The sequence below is a fragment of the Mobula birostris genome, chromosome 15, assembly GCF_030028105.1.
Source record: "Mobula birostris isolate sMobBir1 chromosome 15, sMobBir1.hap1, whole genome shotgun sequence".
Taxonomy (NCBI): domain Eukaryota; kingdom Metazoa; phylum Chordata; class Chondrichthyes; order Myliobatiformes; family Myliobatidae; genus Mobula; species Mobula birostris.
The window spans coordinates 51,879,717-51,902,276 of NC_092384.1; the positions used below are offsets into that span (position 1 = coordinate 51,879,717).

The 22,560-nt window shown below is 39.6% G+C and overlaps 1 protein-coding gene across 3 annotated transcripts; it reads left to right on the forward strand.

Moving 5' to 3' along the window:
• Positions 1-376: 376 nt before the first annotated feature.
• LOC140210642 (zinc finger MYM-type protein 1-like) lies at positions 377-19,560 on the forward strand. 3 transcript variants are annotated; one of them, XM_072279782.1, is made up of 3 exons: positions 377-2,848; positions 5,287-5,477; positions 18,612-19,560. In XM_072279782.1, exon 1 carries the CDS (start codon positions 551-553, stop codon positions 1,397-1,399), a length of 849 nt encoding a protein of 282 aa, XP_072135883.1. In that variant the 5' UTR covers positions 377-550; the 3' UTR covers positions 1,400-2,848; positions 5,287-5,477; positions 18,612-19,560. The 3 variants fall into 3 exon arrangements, with proteins under 3 accessions (XP_072135883.1, XP_072135884.1, XP_072135882.1); XM_072279783.1 differs by lacking the exon at positions 18,612-19,560 and adding an exon at positions 13,695-14,318; XM_072279781.1 differs by lacking the exon at positions 18,612-19,560 and adding an exon at positions 10,242-11,177.
• Positions 19,561-22,560: the final 3,000 nt, after the last annotated feature.

Genomic DNA, 22,560 nt, shown 5'->3' on the forward strand with positions numbered 1-22,560 from the left:
GACATGACAGGAGGGAAGATGATGGTGGTGGTGGTGGTGGCGGCGGTGTTGTTGAGTTTATTGACGAGGTTTTACCTGACAAGATTTTACCTGACGACACTGAACCTAGTGAACTGGATGGTGTCAAAGAGCCTCGAACTGTCATACCAGAAGTGATTGAACAGCATGACATTGGACTTCTGAAGTTCGACAAGGATACTGGAAAAGTAATTCTGCCTGACGCGTGAGAACAGAAATAATAAAGCTGGGTTGGAAGTATTTCCAGAACAGTGAGGGGCCTTTCTTACCAACAAATAATTGCTCAATGTACAAAACTTAGTTCAAGAGGAAATTGGGAAATGGTCGTGGTGAGGAAGTGACTCGCTCATGGCTGGTCTATTCCCCTTCTAAAAAGTCTGCATTTTGTATCTGTTGTCTTCTGTATTCCTGGTCAGACCATCAATCCTGATTGAAGCAGGAAAGTGGATTCAACCAGTGGAAAACACCTGAAAGGATTAGTGTTCATGAAAATGCCAAGAATCATCGAGAATGCTTCACACAGTGGAAAGAAATGGAAAGCAATTTAGCTGGAAACAGAGGAGTTATTGACGTGGTATTTCAGTCACAGATTGAGAAGGAAAAGCAGAAGTGGTGTGATATCTTGACGAGAATTCTTCACTGCATAAAATTCCTTGTGACTCAAAACCTGGCTTTGCGAGGACTCAGGGAGTCACTTCAGCTAGACGATGACTCCAATGTGGGAAGTTTCCTTGGCTTATTGAAACTACTGGCCATCTTTGACCCTGTCATAAAAGAACACTTCACTCATTTGGAAAGTCATCCTGGATCCACATCTTATCTTTCACCGGGCGTTCAGAACGAATTCATCCACATGATGGCATTCACTGTTCACCAGAGTTTACTGAGAAGCAGTTGTAAAGCCAAGTACTATGGTCTCATGTTCGACTCGACTCATGATCAGGCACACCGTGAGCAGATGTCAGAAGGAGTGAGGTATGTGGAAATTGATTTTGAGAGGAAAACAGTCCGTGTTAGAGAGTCCTTCCTTGGTTTTATCCAGATAAGGCAGAAGGATGCGGAGAGCTTGGTTGAAGACATCTTGAAACAGCTAGAGAAGGACGAAATGGAGCTACAAGATTGTCAGTCACAGTGCTATGACAACGCTGCTGTGATGGCTGGACACAGAAGTGGTGTTCATCAAAGAATAAGTGAGAAAAACAACCTGGCAGTGTTTGTGAATTGCGACAATCACTCACTCAACTTGGTGGGTGTACATGCAGCCAAGCAGGATACAATAGTGGTCACAGTTTTTGGAACCATTGAAGCTCTCTACGTGTTTTTCTCTCATCCAACACAGCGCTGGGAAAAACTCAAAAATGCCTGTGCCTGTGGTTGTTAAGTCGGAGTCCGAAATCAGGTGGAGTGCAAGGACAGAAGCAGTGAAGCCCATCAACAAGTACCTTGAGGAGATACTTCAAGTTCTCCAGGACATGATAGACAATGAAAACGAGACCAGTGAAACAAGAAGTGATGCAAGGCAGCTGTACAACCGCACGTTGAGTTACAATTTTCTGATTTTGCTAGGATTTTGGAACAAAGTACTCATTTGCATTGACTGTATTCAAAAGAGGCTGCAGGATCCTAGCATGAACTTTCATGATGCTGCCCTGGATTTGAAATTCCTCTAAGATCATTTTTATGATGAAAGAGACGTGTTGGTCAGTGAGTCATTCGAAGAAGGAGTCTGTCTATGTCAAGAATGGAATATTGAAGTTGAAAGATGTCAGAGATGAAAGAAACGAATGGCGGATGAGAACTTGAGAGATGCTGGGTTAACAGCTAAGGAGGAAATGGAAAGAGTCATGAAGGGAACACTCGATCATCTTCACAGAGAAATGGACGAAAGGTTTGCTCGTTTGCACAACACTGACGCCAAGTTTGGGTTCCTTCTTGATATCGAGGGACTGTGTTACGGCACTGACAGTAATGACCTAAAGCAGAAGTGAGACAATTTGGGTGAATTGTGCAGCTCTGATGTTGATGGATGGCAGCTATATGAAGAAATTTTGGATTGCAGAATGTTGCTGTCAAGGCAGGTCAACGTGAAAATATCAAAACCTGAAGAGCTTCTTGAATTTATTGGTCAGTATGGAAATGAGTGTCTTCCCCAATCCTCACATTGCTATTCAGATAATGCTAACCATCGCAGTTTCCATTGCCAGCTGTGAGAGATCATTCAGCAGGTTAAAACTAATACTTTCATATTTGAGAGCCTCCATGGGTCAAGGCAGACTCTGCTGAGTGTAGAAAGAGAAGAAGCTGAAAAAACTGACTTTGATCACATCATAGACCAATTTGCATCAGTGAAAGCAAGGAAGGTGCGGTTATAATTTTCATGTCGTGCCATAATTTGTTAATTAAAAGATTAACAAACTTGACTTGTGTTTTTGAGCTGATATTATGGTAAAGTTATCTAAAAGATGTGTGTCAGATGTTTGGACGGGCGCAATTTCAGTGCTTGCCATAGGCGCTATTTTCCATAGATACACCCCGGGCAGATCGCATGAATGGTCTACCAGGAGATGGGATTAAAATGGCCCGTGGCATTGCCTATAGCACTGTATACCCTGCAAAATCAAGTTAGCCATTCAACTAAACTGACGCTTTTTGAAATATTAATGGGAAGATGTACAGTACATCAATGGGAACATGGCACCCACTCAGACTGGTCTCATCTGGATGAATGAGAAGGAGGAATCCCTCTGATGGCCGGACCCTTTAATAGAACTGGATTTACCTGCTGAGGAAACCTTGCACACCCGGAGTCGGTTTAAGAAATGGAACAGTGGTAAGAAGCAAATATTTTACAGGGTGGTATTTCCTCAGATACAACAGACCTCACTCAATTAGTCCCAAAGTGGAAGTTGGAGGGCAATTGGGTAGAGCCGTAAAGAGGAACATGCACTCATGTTATCCAGTCACTTGTCTGTTCCATGATTAAAAATACAGATGTACTTATTTCCTCCTGGTTATGTAACAGTTTGAGGAACAACTTCACTTGCATGTCAGTATTTGCCCATTCATCAGTACGCAGAAATCGCTCTGTAATGCAGAGCCAACTCTGCTGCAGGCTGTCCATGATATCAGATTGAATAAAGGTATCACCAGCTGAAGTCTGGTCTCTGGAGTCATTTTTCATTGACAGTCATAATACCACATGCAATAAATGTGCTCTCATGATTTGACTATTGTGTATCTTCACACAGAATTAAACATGCAAAAATAGTTTTTGATATTAAATTTTAGGTTTCATTATTATTATGCTATTGTGTACCAGAGCACAGAGCTTGAATTGTGGAGTACAACAATGATGCGATTTTGAAAAAAGTTTCTGCCAAGTGTTTCTTCATAAAGGGTAAAATGTAGGATCTACTATTTACCGAGAATAGTCAGTAGATTCAACCCTCACATATGAATTGAATTTCATAGTTTTATAATGTTAATTAAGACCATAAGGTATAGGAGTAGAATTAGGCCATTGGGCCCATTGAGTTAGCTCCACCATTTCATCGTGACTGATCCAATTTTCCTCTCAGCAATTTAACTGTAATTTCAGTGTTTTAAATCATTAATGTTTTTTGGCAATTTAATTTTGTCTTGTAGAAAGGAACAAAAGAGAATAAGGGATTATTTATAATCCAGGAAATGACCTAGTTTACCTAATGTAATTATAACACTCCATTATATAAAACCACATGTTTCTTGGGGAGAAATTTTTAAAATTTTGTTAAAATCGTAAGGCTATTTGAGGGCAAAAAGCTGGGAAATTCCACTCTGAGGCCAATTTCCAGCTAATTAAGACTAATCCACGGATCACTTTGGCTTTACAATTTCATATAGTTTGTACAAGCTAATGTTCTGTGCAATCTGATCACAACAGCCCTTGCTTAAAGGAATTAAGTGCTTACTGCATAAACCAACAAGAGCCTTGATGAGAAATTACCTCCACTGATATTTTGATTGAAGTTTGATCCTTTCCCATCTGATTGTCCATAAAGTAATGACAACAGTTTTGCACTTTGTTCTGGGCTTGTTCAAAGTAAATTTATTATCAAGGTATGTATACAACCTTGAGATTCATCTCCTTACAAGATAGTCACAAAACAAAGAAACCCCAGAAGAACCCATTTAAAAAGAGACCATCAAATACCCAATGTGCGGAGAGGAAAACAAACTCGTGCAGACAGTGAAAGTAAGCAAATAGCACTCAGACTGAAATTTTACAAAGGACACAAGGCCAGGCATCATCTCCGCTGAAACGGGCCACAGTCTCAGTTCAGCGCAGTGCTGAGTAAAAGTTGTGGAGCAGTGAGCAGAACCGACCCTCGCCTCGCCTCCGGTCCCAATACCCTGACCATCTCAATCTGGCACAGCGCTTAAATCGTCCAAACATCGGGTCATTCTTCGCTGCTGTGGGACCTGGACCCTGTCACCACAATTCAGCCCAATCCTGACCTTTCCAGTTCGGCCTGGCACTGAAATTGATCAGACATCGGGGCTTTCCTCACTCCTGCCTCCGCCATGCCTCGCCTTTACCTCTGCACACCTCTCCACTGTCAGCAGCGATGGTTACTAATGAGATGTTTAGTAATTTTATTTGTCTTGTATTTTGCCACCGATGAGTAGTCGCTGGACATAACCAGTGCCATCTTCAACCAGAATTGCACTTGGGCTAAAGATTGTACTGGTTCGATATTGACACATGTACCAAGATACAGTGAAAGTTTTTGTTTTAAGTGACCCCCCTCCCACCAGACAGATATGTAATCACATCGACATATTAAAATTAAAATAGAATGCAGACTATAGTATTGCAGTTACAGAGAAAGTGCAGAGCTGGTAGATAAATGAAGTGCATGGGCCACAACGCGGTAAGCTGGGAGATGAAGAGTTCAACGTTTAGTGTATGGGAGGTCAGTTCAGGAGTTTGATAACAGTAGGATAGAAGCTGTTAATTCAGGAGACCCTTCCCAGATGCTTTAAGCCACACATGCTGAGGGCTGGCATAGCAAAACAATACAAAACCTTGCAGTTTTCTGGTAGTGTCCTTTCCTAGCTAAAGCATTATTTCACAACCTTAAGCACTAAATAAAAGTGCCACTGAATGATTTGGAAACACTTTACAGTTTATTGCAAGATAAAAAAGGTACATCAGTTAAACTTGTAAATAAATTTCCAATTTTATCTTTTTTTTCATGTCAAACATTGTCGGTCTGTGCTTGGCAGACGGCTACAGTATAAATAGGCACTGAACCAAAGACGACAGTATTCAAAGGCAAATCAAGTTTGCTATGGGATCAAGAGAGTAAGGAGACAGAAGAAGACAGACGGACTAAGGACATTGCAAAGTACCATACCTGGAATGGAAGGAGGGAAGAAGGGATAAAGATGGAAATAAAGTCAGTAGGAAAGGAAAGGTATGTCGCATCCGGAGTTTCTCCAGTAAGTGGACGATTTTCCTCCATGCCTCTCTGACGTCGTGGGGGGCAGCGTACGAGGCAAGTTACAGCAGTGGTTTGCCTTTGCCATTGCCAAAGAGACCACCAGCTCGTAACCCAGCACGGATGGAAAGCGTGCAGGGGAGCGGCTGGATTCGAACTCAGGACCTTTCGTCCCAAAGTCCGGCACTGATGCCACTACGCCACCAGCTGGTAGAGACAAGTAAAATTGCATTTATTGATGAGAACATGGGGAATTCAGCATAGCTAGGGAAAACTTGCCATGCTCATAAACAGCGAGCAGGGATTGGATAAAGCAGTACAAAATTGAAGTTTAACATTAATGCTGTTAGCAAGTCAGCGTTTAGACCATTGATTTCCGTTCTGGCTTTGTTTCAGCTGTGGAGGGAGGGTTGATCTTTATAGTAACTTTTTAGGGCCAACATATCTTCTGAGGAAGCAGAAAGTTTGTCCAGTAGATTCAGAAAGCTAGTTTTAAAGACAACAATTCAAATATTACAACCAGTCTTGGTGCCTTTCTGGGGTGAACGGGGTTGAGGATGGGGAGGGGTGGGAGCAATAAATTAGTTTCCTGCTTCTAATTATTATTGAGTGATCCATGCTGTTACAAACATAAGGGAGTGCAGGAGCTGGAAACTGGACCAAAAGACAAACCTCTGAAGGGAGTGAATGGGTCAAGCTGCACCCTTCACAACCCACTGAGTTCATCAGGCAGTTTGCTTTTTACATGCTGTGAAAACTGGCACTGCTGCCGTTTTCCTTGCCAGGGAAGAATGAACTAATGGAGAGGCTGCTATACATTCACCACCCAGCAAGGTTTCATATGTTCTTCAAATGACTGTGAAGAAATCAATACTTGAGGACATTTCTTGTGTGAAAGAATGAAAATATGCAAGATTGCTTTTCAACACACACACACACACACACACACACACACACACACACAAAATGCTGGAGGAACTCAGCAGGTCAGGCAGCACCTGTGGAAATGAATAAACAGTCGACGTGTCAGGCCGAGACTCTTCTTTATTCATTTCCATAGACGCTGCCTGGCCTGCTGAGTTCCAACAGCATTTTGTGCGTGTTGTTTTGGATCACCAGCATCTGCAGACTTACCTCGTGTTGAAGGTCACTTTTATTTTGTTCTGTTGTATTTGGCCTTTCAAAAAGATCAGGAAGCAAGTGCTATGTAAATGAACATTTTTAAACAATAGTTTGTAAAAATTCACCTGCATTTCATACCAGTTTCTAATTTTCAGCTTTTTCGAGAATAGGTGGTGATGCAGCACAATTTTCAGAAGATGAATTGTTGCCCAAAGAATCAAAAAAAATCATTGACCCACCAGTAAGTTGGTGACAGTGGGATACTGTATAAAGACAAAACTGAAAGCAACCAAAAGTGGCAAATTTTTCACAGTCTGAGGCTGACCACAATCCTACTCCTATTTTCTGAGTTCTTTAATCACCAGCTGTTGTATTTATCCTGGTGAATGGATTACAAACCAGAAACTTACCGGTGTTTATTTTTCTTCACTTATCTATAGAAGATTGTAATTTGTGTTTATACTGTGAAGCAGGGTGAATTTGGACAGAACTTAAACTAAACATTTGGAACAATAAATAAATTTGAGGTGTCGCCTTTTATGTATCCTTCCGTTAATGCAAACTTTACAGAGGTTTCCTGGCAACTGTTTGCATAATTAACCCAGCTCAGCCACTGAGATCCTCAAACACGTGCTACTTACCATAGATTACGTCATTTGAAGAATGCAAATTGAACCTGTAAAAATAATTTTCTATAATGTTAATGGGGTTCTGAATCCAATTAAGAAAAATAAGCTTATGTATAAATTGAAAAAAAAGAGAGGGCACAAATAGTTTTCCTTCAGGAAACGCACATGAGCCAATCCAAACATGCAAAATTAAAAAGAATGGGCTTTAAGCATGTATCTTATTCATCATATAAACTGAGCTGCAAAAGAGAAGTGGCTACTTTAATATCAAGTGCTCTTAACTATGAACATATTTCAGAGACTAAAGACAAGGATGGATGATTTGTAAAGCTTACAGGAAGAATAGAAGGTACTGAAATAACATTGCTAGATGTTTATGCTCCACCAGGTAGTGAACCATCATTCTATAGACACATTTTTGACCTAATGGCCAGCTCTCAAGGGGTAGTGATCTGCGGAGGGGATTTTAATATTAGGTGGAACCCTGCATTAGATTCTTCAGGATCAGTTATTCAGAACAAACCTCTGACTAGGAAAGTGAAATCATTGATGGAGGAGTTGGGAATAATGGATGTGTGGAGGGAATTACACCCCACTAGTAAAGACTATACACATTACTTTTCCCCTCATTCAGCTTATTCAAGGATAGACTTTTTTTAAAAATATATTTAACATAGATAGGTTCAGGATAACAGAGTGTAATATTGCAATAATTGACTTGTCGGACCATAGTCCAGTCTCTATGTCTCTAATTCTGGAAAGGAAAATGAGGAAAACGCTATGGAGGTTAAATTCACATATACTCAATAACTCGAAAGTAATGGAGAGATTAAGGGGAGAAATCAAAGAATACCTAGACCTTAATGACACAGGAGAAACATCACCAGTGATCTTATGGGATACATTGAAAGCTGTACTGAGAGGGAAAATTATTTCCATTACTACTCATATGAAAAAATTTAAAGCACAAAAATTAGCAGATCTTCAAGGAAAATTAAAACAACTTCGTTGTAGATAGCAACAAAATTAATTCTAATTTAAAACAGGAAATCAAGAAATTGCAAAGTGAAATAGATGATATTTACACATGGGAAACGCAAAGAAATTTTCTTTACCTGAGACAAAAGAATTATGAAGTAGGAGGTAAATCAGATAGATTATTAGCATACAAGTTACTTAAACAACAAGCAGACAATACAATTCATAAAATAAAGAATCCAAAAACAAAGCTTGTTGAGAGTACAATAGGGAAAATTCAAGAGAGTTTTGAAACATATTATCGAGAGCTGTACTCTCAACCCCGGGCCTCCAATAAGCCATATATAGACACCTTCCTGAATTCTTTAGAACTACCCAAGCTTACAGATTTACAAAATGAATGCCTATTAGAACCAGCAACTGCCAAAGAACTGAATGTGGCCATCTCTAGATTAAAGGCCGGAAAGTCTCCAGGTTCTGCTGGGTTTACCGCAGAGTGGTACAAATCGCTGAAGTCACAGTTATCTCCATTATTACTTAACACCTTTAATTGGATCTTACAGAGTGGAGAGATTCCACCTTCCTGGAGAGAGGCAATTATCTCAGTTATTCCTAAAGAGGGTAAAGATAAACTAGAATGCAGTAATTACCAGCCAGTCAATGTCCTTAATTTGGATTATAAATTATTTGCATCTATATTAGCTCGTAGACTGGAAAAGCTTCTACCTGGCCTCATCCACTTAAACCAGACTGGATTCATCCAGCAAAGACAAATTCAGGACAACATAAGGAGAACTTTACATATACTAGAACAGGTTACTAAGAATGGGACAGAGACAATGGTAGTGCGATTAGATGCCAAGAAAGCTTTTGATTCAGTTAGATGCGTATTCCTATATAAAGTGTTAGGAAGATTCAGCTTTCAAGAAAAGTTTATTAAGGTAATCCAGACTTTATATGACAGCCCTACAGCTCAAATTAAGATAAATGGGGACCTCTCTGACTCTTATTTTAGACAGGGATGCCTAATTTCCCCTCTCCTCTTTGCACTATACATTGAATCTCTTGCCCAAGTAATAAAACAGAGCGAAATTGTATAAGGTATCAAGGTGGCAGGGATTGAACAGAAGGTGGTGCTATTCACAGATGATGTCTCAAGGTTGATTTATACTTGTGCGTACGGGCTACACCGTAGCCTATGCTATGGGCCTAATTTATACTTTTGCATAGCCCTACGTCATAGCGAGCATGCGTAGTTGTGTCTGCATCGCTCTGCAATTCATCACCAAAATGCTAGTTGGTGGTGGAGTTTATATGCCACTGTGTTGAGTTTCTTCTTGAGAGACATGGACGAGGAAGTGCATTTCAAATATTTTCGGATGTCGGCAGGTAGATTTGATGATTCGGTTCATTGTCTTCAACCATTTATTTCGCATCAGTGTACATACATGGTGGAGAAAAGCAACCAGAAATGCGTAGGAGTAAACGCAATGCTACCAAGCGAACCAATCACAGTTGTTGCAGTCTGCGTTGCTGTGATGTGTGAATTACATTTTTGGGAAGGTGCACATCACCCTACGACATACGGTATGGCGTAGGGTACGCAGTACCTATGGCGTACATTTGATACACAAGTATAACTCAGCCTTTAGTCTATTTGAGTGAACCAGAAAATTCATTCATAGGATTGTTACACTGTTGGATGTGTTCAGGAAAATATCAGGTTATAAAATTAATGTAAAGAAAACACAGGTTATGTCTCTAAATTATACCGCATCCAAAAAACTGCGGGATACATATGATCTTAAATGGGAAGCTAATTCATTAAAATATTTAGGAATAACCCTGCCAGAAGAGCTTTTAACGTTGTCACAGGTAAATTATGGGCCATTAATTTCAGAGATAAAAGCAGATATATATAGATGGAATCCTAACCCCTTTTTAAGTCTAAATTCAAGGATAAATACCATAAAAATGAATATTCTCCCTTGGTTACTTTACTTTTTTCCAGACTTTATCTGTGGAGGTAGACGATAATCAACTCAAGGTAGTGGCAAACAGCCGGACCTACCTAGCGAAGGCGAGGACACAAAGTGACAATTCCAAACAATGACAGACTGTTCCTTATCTTGACACAGCAAGGCCCTTGTCTTGCTGTGACGGTGTTACAGGCGAGGACACAGGCAAGGTTGCAGACAAGGCTTCAGAAGGAAGGGGAAGGAAAGGGAACAGTCCAGCAAACAATCCCTGGTTTGCAGAAGTATTTATGTGCCAGACCAAAATGAGAATCAGGTGCCTCAATTAAGGCACCCAACAGAACAAGGGAGAAAACATGAAAACCCGGAACAAGGTTTGACTGGACCGTGAACCAGAATGTGGACTTCATGGACCAAACTATGACAGTATTGTTTTTGGAACAGAAGAAAGATATAAAGCTGCTGCAGGCCCTTTTAGCGGCAAGTAAGAAATCAATTACCAGAAAGTGGCTAAATCCTACATCACCTACATTAGAAGATTGGCATGAAGTTATTTTGGAAATATTTAAAATGGAAAAGATGACTTATTCTCTGAGAATTCAGAAAGAAAATTTTTTATCAAATTTGGAATAAATGGATTGAATTTATAACCCCAATGCGAGCAGACTTTAGATAGCTCTCCTAAAGGTTCATACTGCTTTCCTCATCAACATAGTAATAGTGTTAACGTAAGCTCCCTTGGTTTGAATGTTCACTGTTTTATTTCCGGAAAGCATGGAATTAATACAAGTAAAGGAAAAGATTTGTGAAAAAATAATAAAATGAAGTAAATAAGTACACAGGGATTGGGTAAGTATGTCTGTGGGTCGGAGCAAACATGAATGTGTACTTGTGAATGTATAAATATATATAGATTTATACATATATAAAAAATGGAAAAGGTTTTATATGTAAAAAAGTTTGTGTAATACTTGCGAATACCTTATCCAAATAAAAATAAAATATATATAAAAAAATAAAAAATAAAGATTACGTCATTTGGTCCATGTATCCCCCTTGTTAGAGGACCTGAAATAGCTTCCACTCAGGCCATATTTTGATTTCTAAAATCCCTGTCCTTATTTTCAAATCATTTTGCCCTTCCCTTTCTCCAGCCTGCAAGTGTCCTCTGCCTTTGTACTTAAGTTGTACGTTTCCATGCACCACCAGTTTTTATGGGTCCACTGTCGAAAGCCATGATACCAGTTGCCTTTGACTACTGCTGTGGAATTTCAGAATGAACTCTCCTCTTTCCTCATCACGATGCTGCTTTCAAGCTTTTGCTTCTATTCTGCAACGTCATCTCACGCTGCACGATGTCAAATCTTACTTAAGAATCACTGTGAGAACTGTGCTGGGATGCCTTACTGTGTTAATAATACCAATACTTTTTGTGGGTAATATGATAAAGATTCAGTTGATTAAAGGGTTTCATTTCAACACTTTAATTTTGATTAAAAGTACGGAGGAGAGAGGCATCAGTCTGCATTTAGGGTTGGATGCTGGGGAAATCTCAGCAAAACTATTGCAGCACTAAAATGTTTTAAGAAATGTTAAAATGTGAAATTTAATGACTAGAAGATGAAACAAAGCTTTATTTGTAAACTCTTATTGTAACAATTAATGCACAATGTAGGATTGGGAGATACTAAAGGGGTCGTTAGCAGTACTCATGGCAGTACTTTAAGCTGCATTAGTTCATTGGATTAGCCTATGTCCATAATGGTGACAAACTATACTGGTGTGCAGTATATGGTCAGTCACTCACAGCAAAGAACCACATGGACAGGTCAATTAACTGTTGTTGATATCAGTCAATTTGAAAACATGATCCATGATGAAAGCATTGTCATTTGGACCCATACTTCATAAACTACCAAAAGTGCATAAAACAAGATGTATTGGGCCAGAGTTTACTACTAAATTAACACCAAGGTTAATGTTACTTGCTGTTGTTTATAGTCTATGATACCATAAGGCTCCAAGATATAGGAGCAGAATTAGGCCATTTGGCCCATCGAGTCTGATCCAGTTTTCCTCTCAGCCCCAATCTCCTGTCTTCTCCCCATGTCCTTCATGCCCTGACCAATCAAGAATCTATCAAGCTCTGCCTTAAATATACATAAAGACTTGGCCTCCACAGCTGCCTGTGGCAAAGAATTCCACAGAACCACTCTCTGGCTAAAGAAATTACTTCTCATCTTTATTCTAAAAGGTCACCCCTCTATTCTGAGGCCGTGTCCCCTGGTCTTAGACTCTTCCACCACAGGAAACATCCTCTCCACATCCACTCCATCAAGGCCTTTTACCATTCAATAGGTTTCAATGAGATCACCCCTCATTCTTCTGAATTCTAGTGAATACAGGCCCAGAGCCATCAAACACTCTTCATATGACAAGCCATTCAATCCTGGAATCATTTTCATGAACTTCCTTTGAACCCTCTCCAGTTTCAGCACATTCTTTCCTAAGATAAGGGGCCCAAACCTGCTCACAATACTCCAAGTGAGGCCTCACCTGTGCTTTATAAAGTTTCAAGGTTACATCCTTGCATTTCTATTCTAGTACCTTGAAATGAATGCTAACATTACATTTGCCTTTCTCACCACGAACTCAACCTGTAAATTAACCTCTAGGAAATCCTGCACAAGGACTCCCAAGTCCTTTTGCATCTCATTTTTTTTTTGTATTTTCTCTCCATTTAGAAAATAGTCAACCCTTTCATTTCTTCTACCAAAGTGCATGACCATTCACTTCTCAACATTGTATCCATCTGCCACTTCTTTGCCCATTCTCCTAATCTATCTAAGTACTTCTGTAGTTTCTTTACTTCCTCAAAATTACCTGTTCCTCCACCTATTTTCATGTTGCCTGCAAACTCTGCAACAAAGCTATCAATTCCATCATCCAAATCATTGACATATAACATAAAAAGAATCGGTCCCCATACAAACCCCTGTGGAACACCATTAGCCACCAGCAGCCAGTCAGAAAAGGCTCTCTTTATTCTTACTCTTTGTCTCTAGCCAATCAGCCATTGCTTTATCGATGCTAGAATACTTCCTGTAATACCATGGGCTCTTAACTTGTTAAGCAGAAGCCTCATGTGTGTCACTTGTCAAAGGCCTTCTGAAAATCCAAATACAAAACATCAACCCATTCTCCTTTATCTATTCTGCTTGTTACTTCTTCTGTTACATACCCCGAGGGTATCGCGTGACTGTCTTATGAGCATGAGGTAATGGTCTTGTGGAGGTCACATGATGTAATTTTCCCACCAGCGTGAGGTCACATGATGACCTGTTCTCAACGGGTATATAAAAGGGAAACCCTGGTGATGCAGTTAGTTTCAATTGAGTTGATGTTTGCTTCATTAGTTACTCCGTTATGCTGTGTATTTGTCATGATACAGTTTTGTTTTAAAATGGAGTTCTCCTCTCTATTTTAAGGTGCAAAGATTGGTGCTGGCAGTTTCGCCAATTGCTGCAGGTTTGTGTGTTGCATCTATAGTTTTCTCTTTTCAGTAGTATTGGAGAGTGAAGACTTTATTAAAGGACAGGAACCTGAAGGATCGTAATAAAGTTGGAGTCGTTCGGCGGCTTTATAAAGGATCGAACTTATTGAGGATTCGTTCATAATATAGTGACCAGTGTCTGAGATAACTCCTGCAAGAGCAGGGAAGTTGTGCAGTGTTCACTTTGAAGTTGTCCAGTGCACTTGTCAGGAAAAGGTCAGTTCCTTTAAGCCGTTTTATTTCCTTCGTCGTAAATCCTTTGGAGAATCAGCAGTAATGTCACGTCTTCGAAGAAATCCGTTTCCAGAGAAGTCTCTCCTTATTGACTGTGTAAATCACTTGGACTTTCGAATTTACCACTTTAAGACTGGGTTCGAATTTACCACTTTAAGAACTGTTTTCGCATTTACTTTTTTAGGAACTGTTCCAGAATTGCAGTATAGCAATTAACTTCCGGTTATGTTAGTCCTTTGAATACTTTTCGCTATTTGTTGAGCAGAGTTTAATAAATGTTTGTTTGTCTTTATGAAACCTGCCTCAATTGATAATTCATTGTTGCAGATCACGTGACACTTCAAAGAATTTGTCAGGTAAGATTATCCTTTGAGGAAACTATGCTGACTATGGCTTATTTTATCAAGTGCCTCCAAGTATCCTGAGACCTCATCCTTAATAATCAGGTCCAACATCTTCCCAACCGCTGAGGTCAGGCTAACTGGCCTATAGTTTCATTTCTTCTGTCTCTCTCCCTTCTTGAAGAGTGAAGTGACATTTGCAATTTTCCAGTCTTCCGGAACCATTCCAGAATCTAGTGATTCTCGAAAGATTGTTACTAAATGCCTCCACTGTTTGTGCAACCTGCAGAAGGGAATACAATCACCACAAGCTATGGTTTGATTGGTGCAACACACATCAAAGTTGCTGGTGAACATAGCAGGCCAGGCAGCATCGCTAGGAAGAGGTACAGTCGACCTTTCAGGGTGAGACCCTTTGTCAGGACACAGGGACTCTGACGAAGGGTCTCGGCCTGAAACGTTGACTGTACCTCTTCCTAGAGATGCCGCCTGGCCTGCTGCATTCACCAGCAACTTTGATGTGTGTTGCTTGAATTTCCAGCATCTGCAGAATTCCTGTTGTTTATGGTTTGATTGGTGCTGCTTTTGAGTTTGAGAATGGCACCTCGTGTTTAAATCCCCTGATAATTTTCACAAGGTTGTGGTATTTGTATATCATTTGCACAGTGAATCTAATGTGAACCCCATTGGGTCAGATATTACAATTAAAAGTAGAACTAGTCATAAAACAATTGAATGTGCAAAGAAGTTGTTTTAAAACAGTTCCTGTTAGCTGTTTGCTGATTCCATTCAACACATCATAGCATCTGGTCAAGCAGTTATACATTGTTGGACGTAGTGCAGGGAGAACATTTATTTCATTAGAGGGAAATTTATGAGGAATTAAAGAGTTAAAATTTCTTAGACAGCTTTTAGCTATTTCATTTAGAGTCTTGGAATATTTGATTCCCGCCATGTGTCAATTTTCTAATCCTAAATCCCATTATCATGTAGATTTTCCTGCTCATAATGATCCCAGTTGCATTTTCTCATTGATACCTTAGGTAGCTATCTCTATATAATCCAGGAAAAGTTGGAAGTCCATAAGACATAGGAGCAGATTTAGGTCATTTGGCCCATCGAGTCTGTTCCGCCATTCAATCATGGCTGATCCTTTTTTTCTCCTCAATGCCATTTCCGGCCTTCTCCCTGTAACCTTTGATGCCATATCCAATCAAGAACCTATCAATCTCTGCCTTAAATACACCCAACGACCTGGCCTCCACAGCTGCATGTGGCAACGAATTCCACAAATTCACCACCCTCTGGTCAAAGAAATTTCTCCACATCTCTGTTTTGAATGGACACCCCTCTATCCTGAGGCTGTGCCCTCTTGCACAAGACTCTCCCACCATGGGAAACATCCTTACTACATCTACTCTGTCTAGTCCTTTCAACATTTGAAAAGATTCAATGAGATCCCCCCCTCATCCTCCTAAATTCTAGAGAGTACAGACCCAGAGCCATCAAACGTTCCTCGTATGATAACCCTTTCATTCCTGGAATCATCCTTGTGAACCTCCTCTGGACCCTTTCCAATGCCAGCACATCTTTTCTATAATGAGAGTCCTGAAACTGTACACAGTACTCAAGGCGAGGCCTCACCAGTGCCTTATAAAGTCTCAGCATCACATCCCTGATCTTGTATTCTGGACCTCTTGAAATGAATGCTAACATGGCATTTGCTGTCCTCACCACCAACTCAACCTGCAAATTAACCTTTAAGGTGTTCTGCACAAGGACTCCCAAGTCCCTTTGCATTTCAGATTCCTGGATTTTCTCCCTGTTTAGAAAATAGTCTGCACATTTATTTCTACTACCAAAGTACATGACCATGCACTTTTCCTTAAGCTTTTCTTGTGGGAGGACATCCTTACCATCGGACTATTGAATGTCGGTGATGGAAAACCACCAGTCTCATTGTTTTGCTGAATATGCTACAGTCACTGCAAAATTTGGTTGTACCTACCACCATTCCCTACCTTGAAGCCCTTTCTTGGCTCTCCACTGTTTCATTGTTTCTCTAGTTCTGTTTGTAGCACTGTTTTTTCACCAATATCGAGAAAACCACCATGGCCTGCATCAATTTTGGTGATCTTCCATTATGATTTCTGTAATGTCAGTTCTGAAGTCACCAACTAGCATTCCCTCAGTTCAAAAACATTTGTTTTCCTGGGCTGAAGAGTCTTTTCCACTTTGGTTTTAAGGCTGTGATAGTTTCCCTCGCACTTTTAGAATTTTTATCGTTGATTATTGTTTCACTTGGATCATGGTGTTTTATGAAATACCTTAACCTAGGTTTGTTTTTTTATGTTTGCTTTCTTTGAAGAAGTAAAGGAAGGGTCACTATATTTTTGCTGATTTTTGCTTGTGATAATCAATTTACAGTCTGACATCACCTGATGGAAAATCAGTAATAGATTGTGACAATGAGAGCACTTCCATATCATTTTGCTAAATAATGGTGGCTACTGGCATGTTTTTTATCTGTGAAACATGTTTCAAATGTTTTTATTGTGAAGCAACATCAGCTTAACCACAACCGACAATGTCCTAAAGTACAATGCTTCTTTTTTCTTTTCTTTCTTATAACAACATAATGAAAATCAAATGAATGCATGTACAGTAATCTGTGAAACATATGTAACTTGAAGGAATCTCATTGAAGCTCCCAGAGACCTTGGTCCATAACTGGATGGTCCTTGCTCATACTTTTACAAAGACTGGAGCATGAATAGACTGCAAAAAGATTTAAACATTCTAATCTGCAGATGAAAGGGGAATATGTCAGCTTAGAGATCATAAGGCTAAATATTTTCAGAGACGGCAGGAATCTGAAGAGCAGAAGGCAAGGAGGTTACAACATGATGGGGTGGTTATGAGAATGGAAGGGCAAATGAGACACCAAGAAAAAGGCAGGTAAAACATCATGAGAAAGAGAAACAAAGCAGATAAAGAGAAATATACAGAAATTAGATACAGATCTAACAGTTCATGCTGTAGAGAGCCGTCGATCCCAGGGGATCATGGGGTTTGTCCCTCTGGTGGACTATGTCCTCTCCAGGACGCAAGCCTGGACGGGAAGATTTGAAGAACCGGCTGTTGCCCACGCAGCGGGTTCCTCTCGTACTGATGTAGTCCAAGGGAAGGGCAAGCGCCGATACAGCTTGGTACCGGTGTCGTCGCAGAGGTTCCCAGAGTGAAGTTGTAAACAACATCAAGCTGCCTTAGGGACCCCGGCTCCAGATTTCTTCCTCGGAGTTTCCATGGGTGGGTATGATCACAAGACAGTGGAGGTTTAAAATCAGAGTTTTCCTTCTCTTGGGCAGGCTGCCGTCCAAAGCTGATGAGCCCCACCTGCCTGAATAATATTTCATATTTCTAAGAATTTAACATCAGATCTGAATCACGAACACGATAAAATCTGTCTCATCTCTTTTTCTTCCACTCCTGATAAAGGATTTTGGCCTGAAACACCGCCTGTTTACTCTTTTCCATAGACGCTGCCTAGCCTGCCGAGTTCCTTCAGCATTTTGTGTGTGTTGACCAATTCTGAATGTTTTTTTCATTGTTTTTTTATTGAGATTCAGCACGGAAGGCCCAGGAATCCCCTGATTCAATCACGGATCAATTTACAATGAACAATTAACCTACAAACCGGTATGTCTTTGAACTGTGGGAGAAAACCAGGGACACCTGAGGGAAACCCACACGGTCACTGGGAGAACTAGAAACTCCTCACAGGCAGCAGCGGGAATTGAACCCAGGTCACCTGTAAAGTGTTGTGCTAACCATGCCACCCAATATATTTCTTCCAAGTCTGGAAAGTGAAGATAAAGTTGTAAAACTGTGATTTTACTTTTGACCTGAAATGAAAATTAATATCGAGAACCATGCAGAATGGTTCTTTCAGTTTCACAAAATCCAGAATCATAATGAAATTAAGGCCAGAAAATATAGCAATAGTACAAATTAAGTTCATAATTATGATTTCCATAACTGTGATTTTATATAATTCTACAAAACATTAAAACATGCTTTTAACATGATCTAGAGCTCAATGGATCTGAGTAATTCTTACAAAACAGAATTATGTGAACCATTCTTCTTAAGCACATTTTAAAATGAAGTTTGTGCTGAATTCTGTATTATTTGAGACTTGGACTAGGGTGTTTTAAGATAATGGACAGCAAATGAGATGAAATGATCTAAAATAATAACTATTTCTGAATGCACAGATGTTCCTCTAGATGGTTGCTGCACACGAATGCTCCGGATGGCTCTTAATGTGAGTTGGCAACAGCACATGACCAACGTTGAGCTCTGTAACAACCTACCGATGCTCTCCACTAAAATCGAGGCGAGAAGACTGCTACTAGCAGGGCACTGTCTACGCCACCCCGAGCTACCTGCCAGCCTAGTCATCATATGGGAGCCCAAGCACGGGAGGATGAACCCTGGGCACCCTCCCAAGACTATGGTCAACACGCTCCTAGAAGACAGCGGCGCGTCTAATGTAGATGAACTGAACACACTGATGAGGCAGAGGGAGACGTGGAGAGTCCGTCATCGTGCCCGACGCCGGCCCCCTAGGCCTGAGTCTACATGGTAGTGATAGTAGGTGCTCCTGAGCTTTTCCAGCATTTTCTGCTTTTGGTTTGGACAATTAACTTTCACTTTTAAGACGTCCTTGTATCCACTTTCTTCTGGATATTTTGAAACTGAGCAATGAATTCTCAAAATTCATCAACAAAAATAGCACAGTTGGGAGACAACATCTACTGTTGTACATCATGATATTTTAACTGAAATAGAGGTTCATAGATAGATTTAGTTTTTAAGGTATTGATATTAGGTATGAATATCATCATTGCAGTAGGAAACTTGCACAGGAGCAAAATATTTCATAATTGTCTGGACTGATCAATTATTGACAATCAAAATCTTGACAGGGTTGATCAAACAGTGCTAGTGTAAATAATATGGTTATGCTTTCAGTGGTTATAAACAATCCTGTTTTTAGAAGTGTCAGTTTAATATTCATTTTACTTGCAATGTTTTTAATCATATACACTAATTTGCAAGTTATTTTTTATAGCCTATGTTTCTTAATCCTGTGCATGAAAGTTGCTTCTTGGTCATGACCTGAATTGTTCTGATAGTTGATACTTTGTCATGGTATTAAAAGTTGATGTGATTTTATTTTAAAAATAAACTACATTCTCCATTTCAAAACAGTGTTTAAGTACTGAAATCAATTTAATCATGGAGTAACATTTGTAATACTATATTTTAAAACAAATGAACTTCCCCTCAAATGTTTTGCTTATATTAATATAAAATTGCTGGTATTGTGTTTATATTATATCCACATGCTTCATATTTTCATGGATCATTTTGGAGTAGGAAAATTAATTCAATCCAAATTTATTCTTGTCTTGGTAACTACACAGCCCACTAAAGAAATCAATATACAAGTTAAAGGCTACTGGAAATACTTGGGATTTCAATCACATTATACTTGAGTTGTCCTGAAAGTGCAAAAGGCAGTAACAGGAATTTTTACCTCTTCACACTTCATTTCAGATTTTATTCTGTACTTACTTTACCAGCCTGGTATCAGCATTGATGCAGTGAACTCAAACTAACAATAAACAACAACACTGCTGTCTTTAGACTGTTTCCGTTTGCTGATGAATGGTAATAGTCCAGAACATATTTATAAATTGTTATTTATTCTGGAAAGTACACAAATAGGCTAGTAAACATTTTTGGCCTATTCTTTATGAAAGCAATTTTCTAGAACCAATATATTTTTGCACCAAAAAGTGCATACTGAATATTATCACTTGTTAATTTTTGTGCATATAGTTTCAAAAGATCATTTGTCTAGGAAGTGGAATTGGGAGAAATAGTTTCTTTACACTTATTCTTTATTAATTACATTGACATTCTTTATGACAGATAATGAACATAGTTGATTCCTGAATAGTAACTGTTGAATATTACTATAGCTTCTCAGGTGTACCCTTGATTTGATTTAGTACTAGTAATCTGCTTGCGATCCTTGCCCATCCAAGAATGGTGAGATTGAAGTTGACCTTGATGCATTAACAATTAACACTGCAAATACAATTCCTGTCAGCAAGAGTGTGAAAACAAAAGGATGAAAGAAACCTTCTCAATTGTTATAACCTGTGAACAACTGACTTTTGGGCTAAAGGATGTCATTAATCTGGAAAGAGTGCAGAAAAGATTCACAAGGATGTTACTGGAACTGAAGAACTTGAGTTATAAGGAGAGAAGGGATATGCTTAGACTTTTATCCCTGGACCACAGGAGGCTGAAGTCACCCAACAGAATTGTATAAAAATCATGAGGTGCATAGATAAGATGAATAGTCAGCCTTTCTCCCAAGGTGGGAATGTCTAAGAATAGATGGCATAGATTTAAGGCAAGAGGGAAAAGATTTAAAAGGGGCACGAGGACCAACTTTTTCCATATAATGGCTGGTGGGTATCTTATTTATTTAGAGATACAGCGCAAAATAGGCCCTTCCAGCTTGAGTCGTGGTGCCAAGCAACCAACCGATTTAACCCTAGCCTAATCATGGGATAATTTACAATGACCAATTAACCTACTAACTCGTAGGTCTTCGGACTGTAGGAGGAAGCAGAAGACCAACATGCACACAGGAAGGAATGTATAAACTTGCCTACAGAGGAAGCCGGAGTTGAACCCCAACACCCCGAGTTGTAATCACATCGTGCTAACAGCTATGCTACCAGGGCGCCCCATGTGAAATGAACAGCCAAGGAAGTTGCAGAGGTGGATGTAGTTACAATGTTTGAGACCCTAGGGATTTGAGAAAGATACACAGATAGAGGTTATAGATCAAATGTAGACAAACAGAACTAACTCAGGTAGGCAACTATGGTCGATGTGAACAAGTTAGGACGAAGGGGCTGTTACTGTTTCTGTGCCGTACAGCTAATTTGAAGAAAAAAAGTTTTGAAATTGCAAAATCAATGTAAATCTAATCAATGTAACCATTTAAAACAAAAGTTAATGTTTCTTTCTGTAAAAATCTACTGGAAGCATACCCATCAGGAATAGATTTCCATGTTTGGCCGTTTTTGCATAGCTTTAATGTGTGAGAATTTGTATGGCATCGGAACAGTGTAAGATTAATGGTTTTCATTTTTCATTACTTCACATTTCCCTTCTGCTTACCTTTTCATGTGAATAATCGAGAGATTTGCCTCAAAGAGCATCATGCCCTCTCTTTGCATGCCTTCTATGCATTCATCTCTCACCAGGCATCTGTGGCCCCTAATTTTTTTTTTAAACTTTATTGGGGTATCAACTCTAGGCACAGCTCAATTTTACCAGAATCTTATTTCTAAATAGATTGGTGAATATTTTTCATGTCACTTTTATGATATTTATATTGGGGTCCATGGTGCATTTGCGGATAAACTATTGCAGGCATTGTCTAAAAACACAGTGGATTCTGGTTAATTGGGCCATCTGTTAACCCTGACAGCTGCTTATTTGGGACAACTCTTAAAGAACGAAAACTAAACAAGAAAATAGCTTGGATTGCCTACATTTATTTGGGACACTATGCCGCTTGATTGGGACAGGAGACTGTTGTCAAACAATGTCCAAATAGCATCAGTTGCATGTATTTGTGTTCAAAAAGAAATGATTTTTGCCACTGATAGTTGGCAAGAAATAAGCAGTACAACAACTCTGAACTGTTTTGCTCACTGCGGTGTCAAGCATTCAGGTTTGGAAACGCCAGATATGTCTGTGAGTAAAAATGAAATGATTTCACTTCTTTAACAAGTTAGGAACTATGAAGACTTTGAAAGGTATTGACAATCATCTTGAATGTTACAATGAAAATGAAGATTTGGAGGGCACAATTGTCGAAAGCATTTCCTGAAGGAAGTCCATTATCTGCATTGGGTGTCTGCACTCGTTTTGTTCGTTTACAGTCAATCAAGAGAACATGGCAGCAGACACTGGATGAATTCCTCTGTTGATAACCATTTGGAACTAGTACAGAGTTTTATAGTACTGTAGTAGCATAGGTAGATTACTGATTTTAACTATTTCCATGAAATTTGGGCTAATTAGGGCAGCCGCTTTATTGGGCCAAAATGTACTGATCCCACCGGG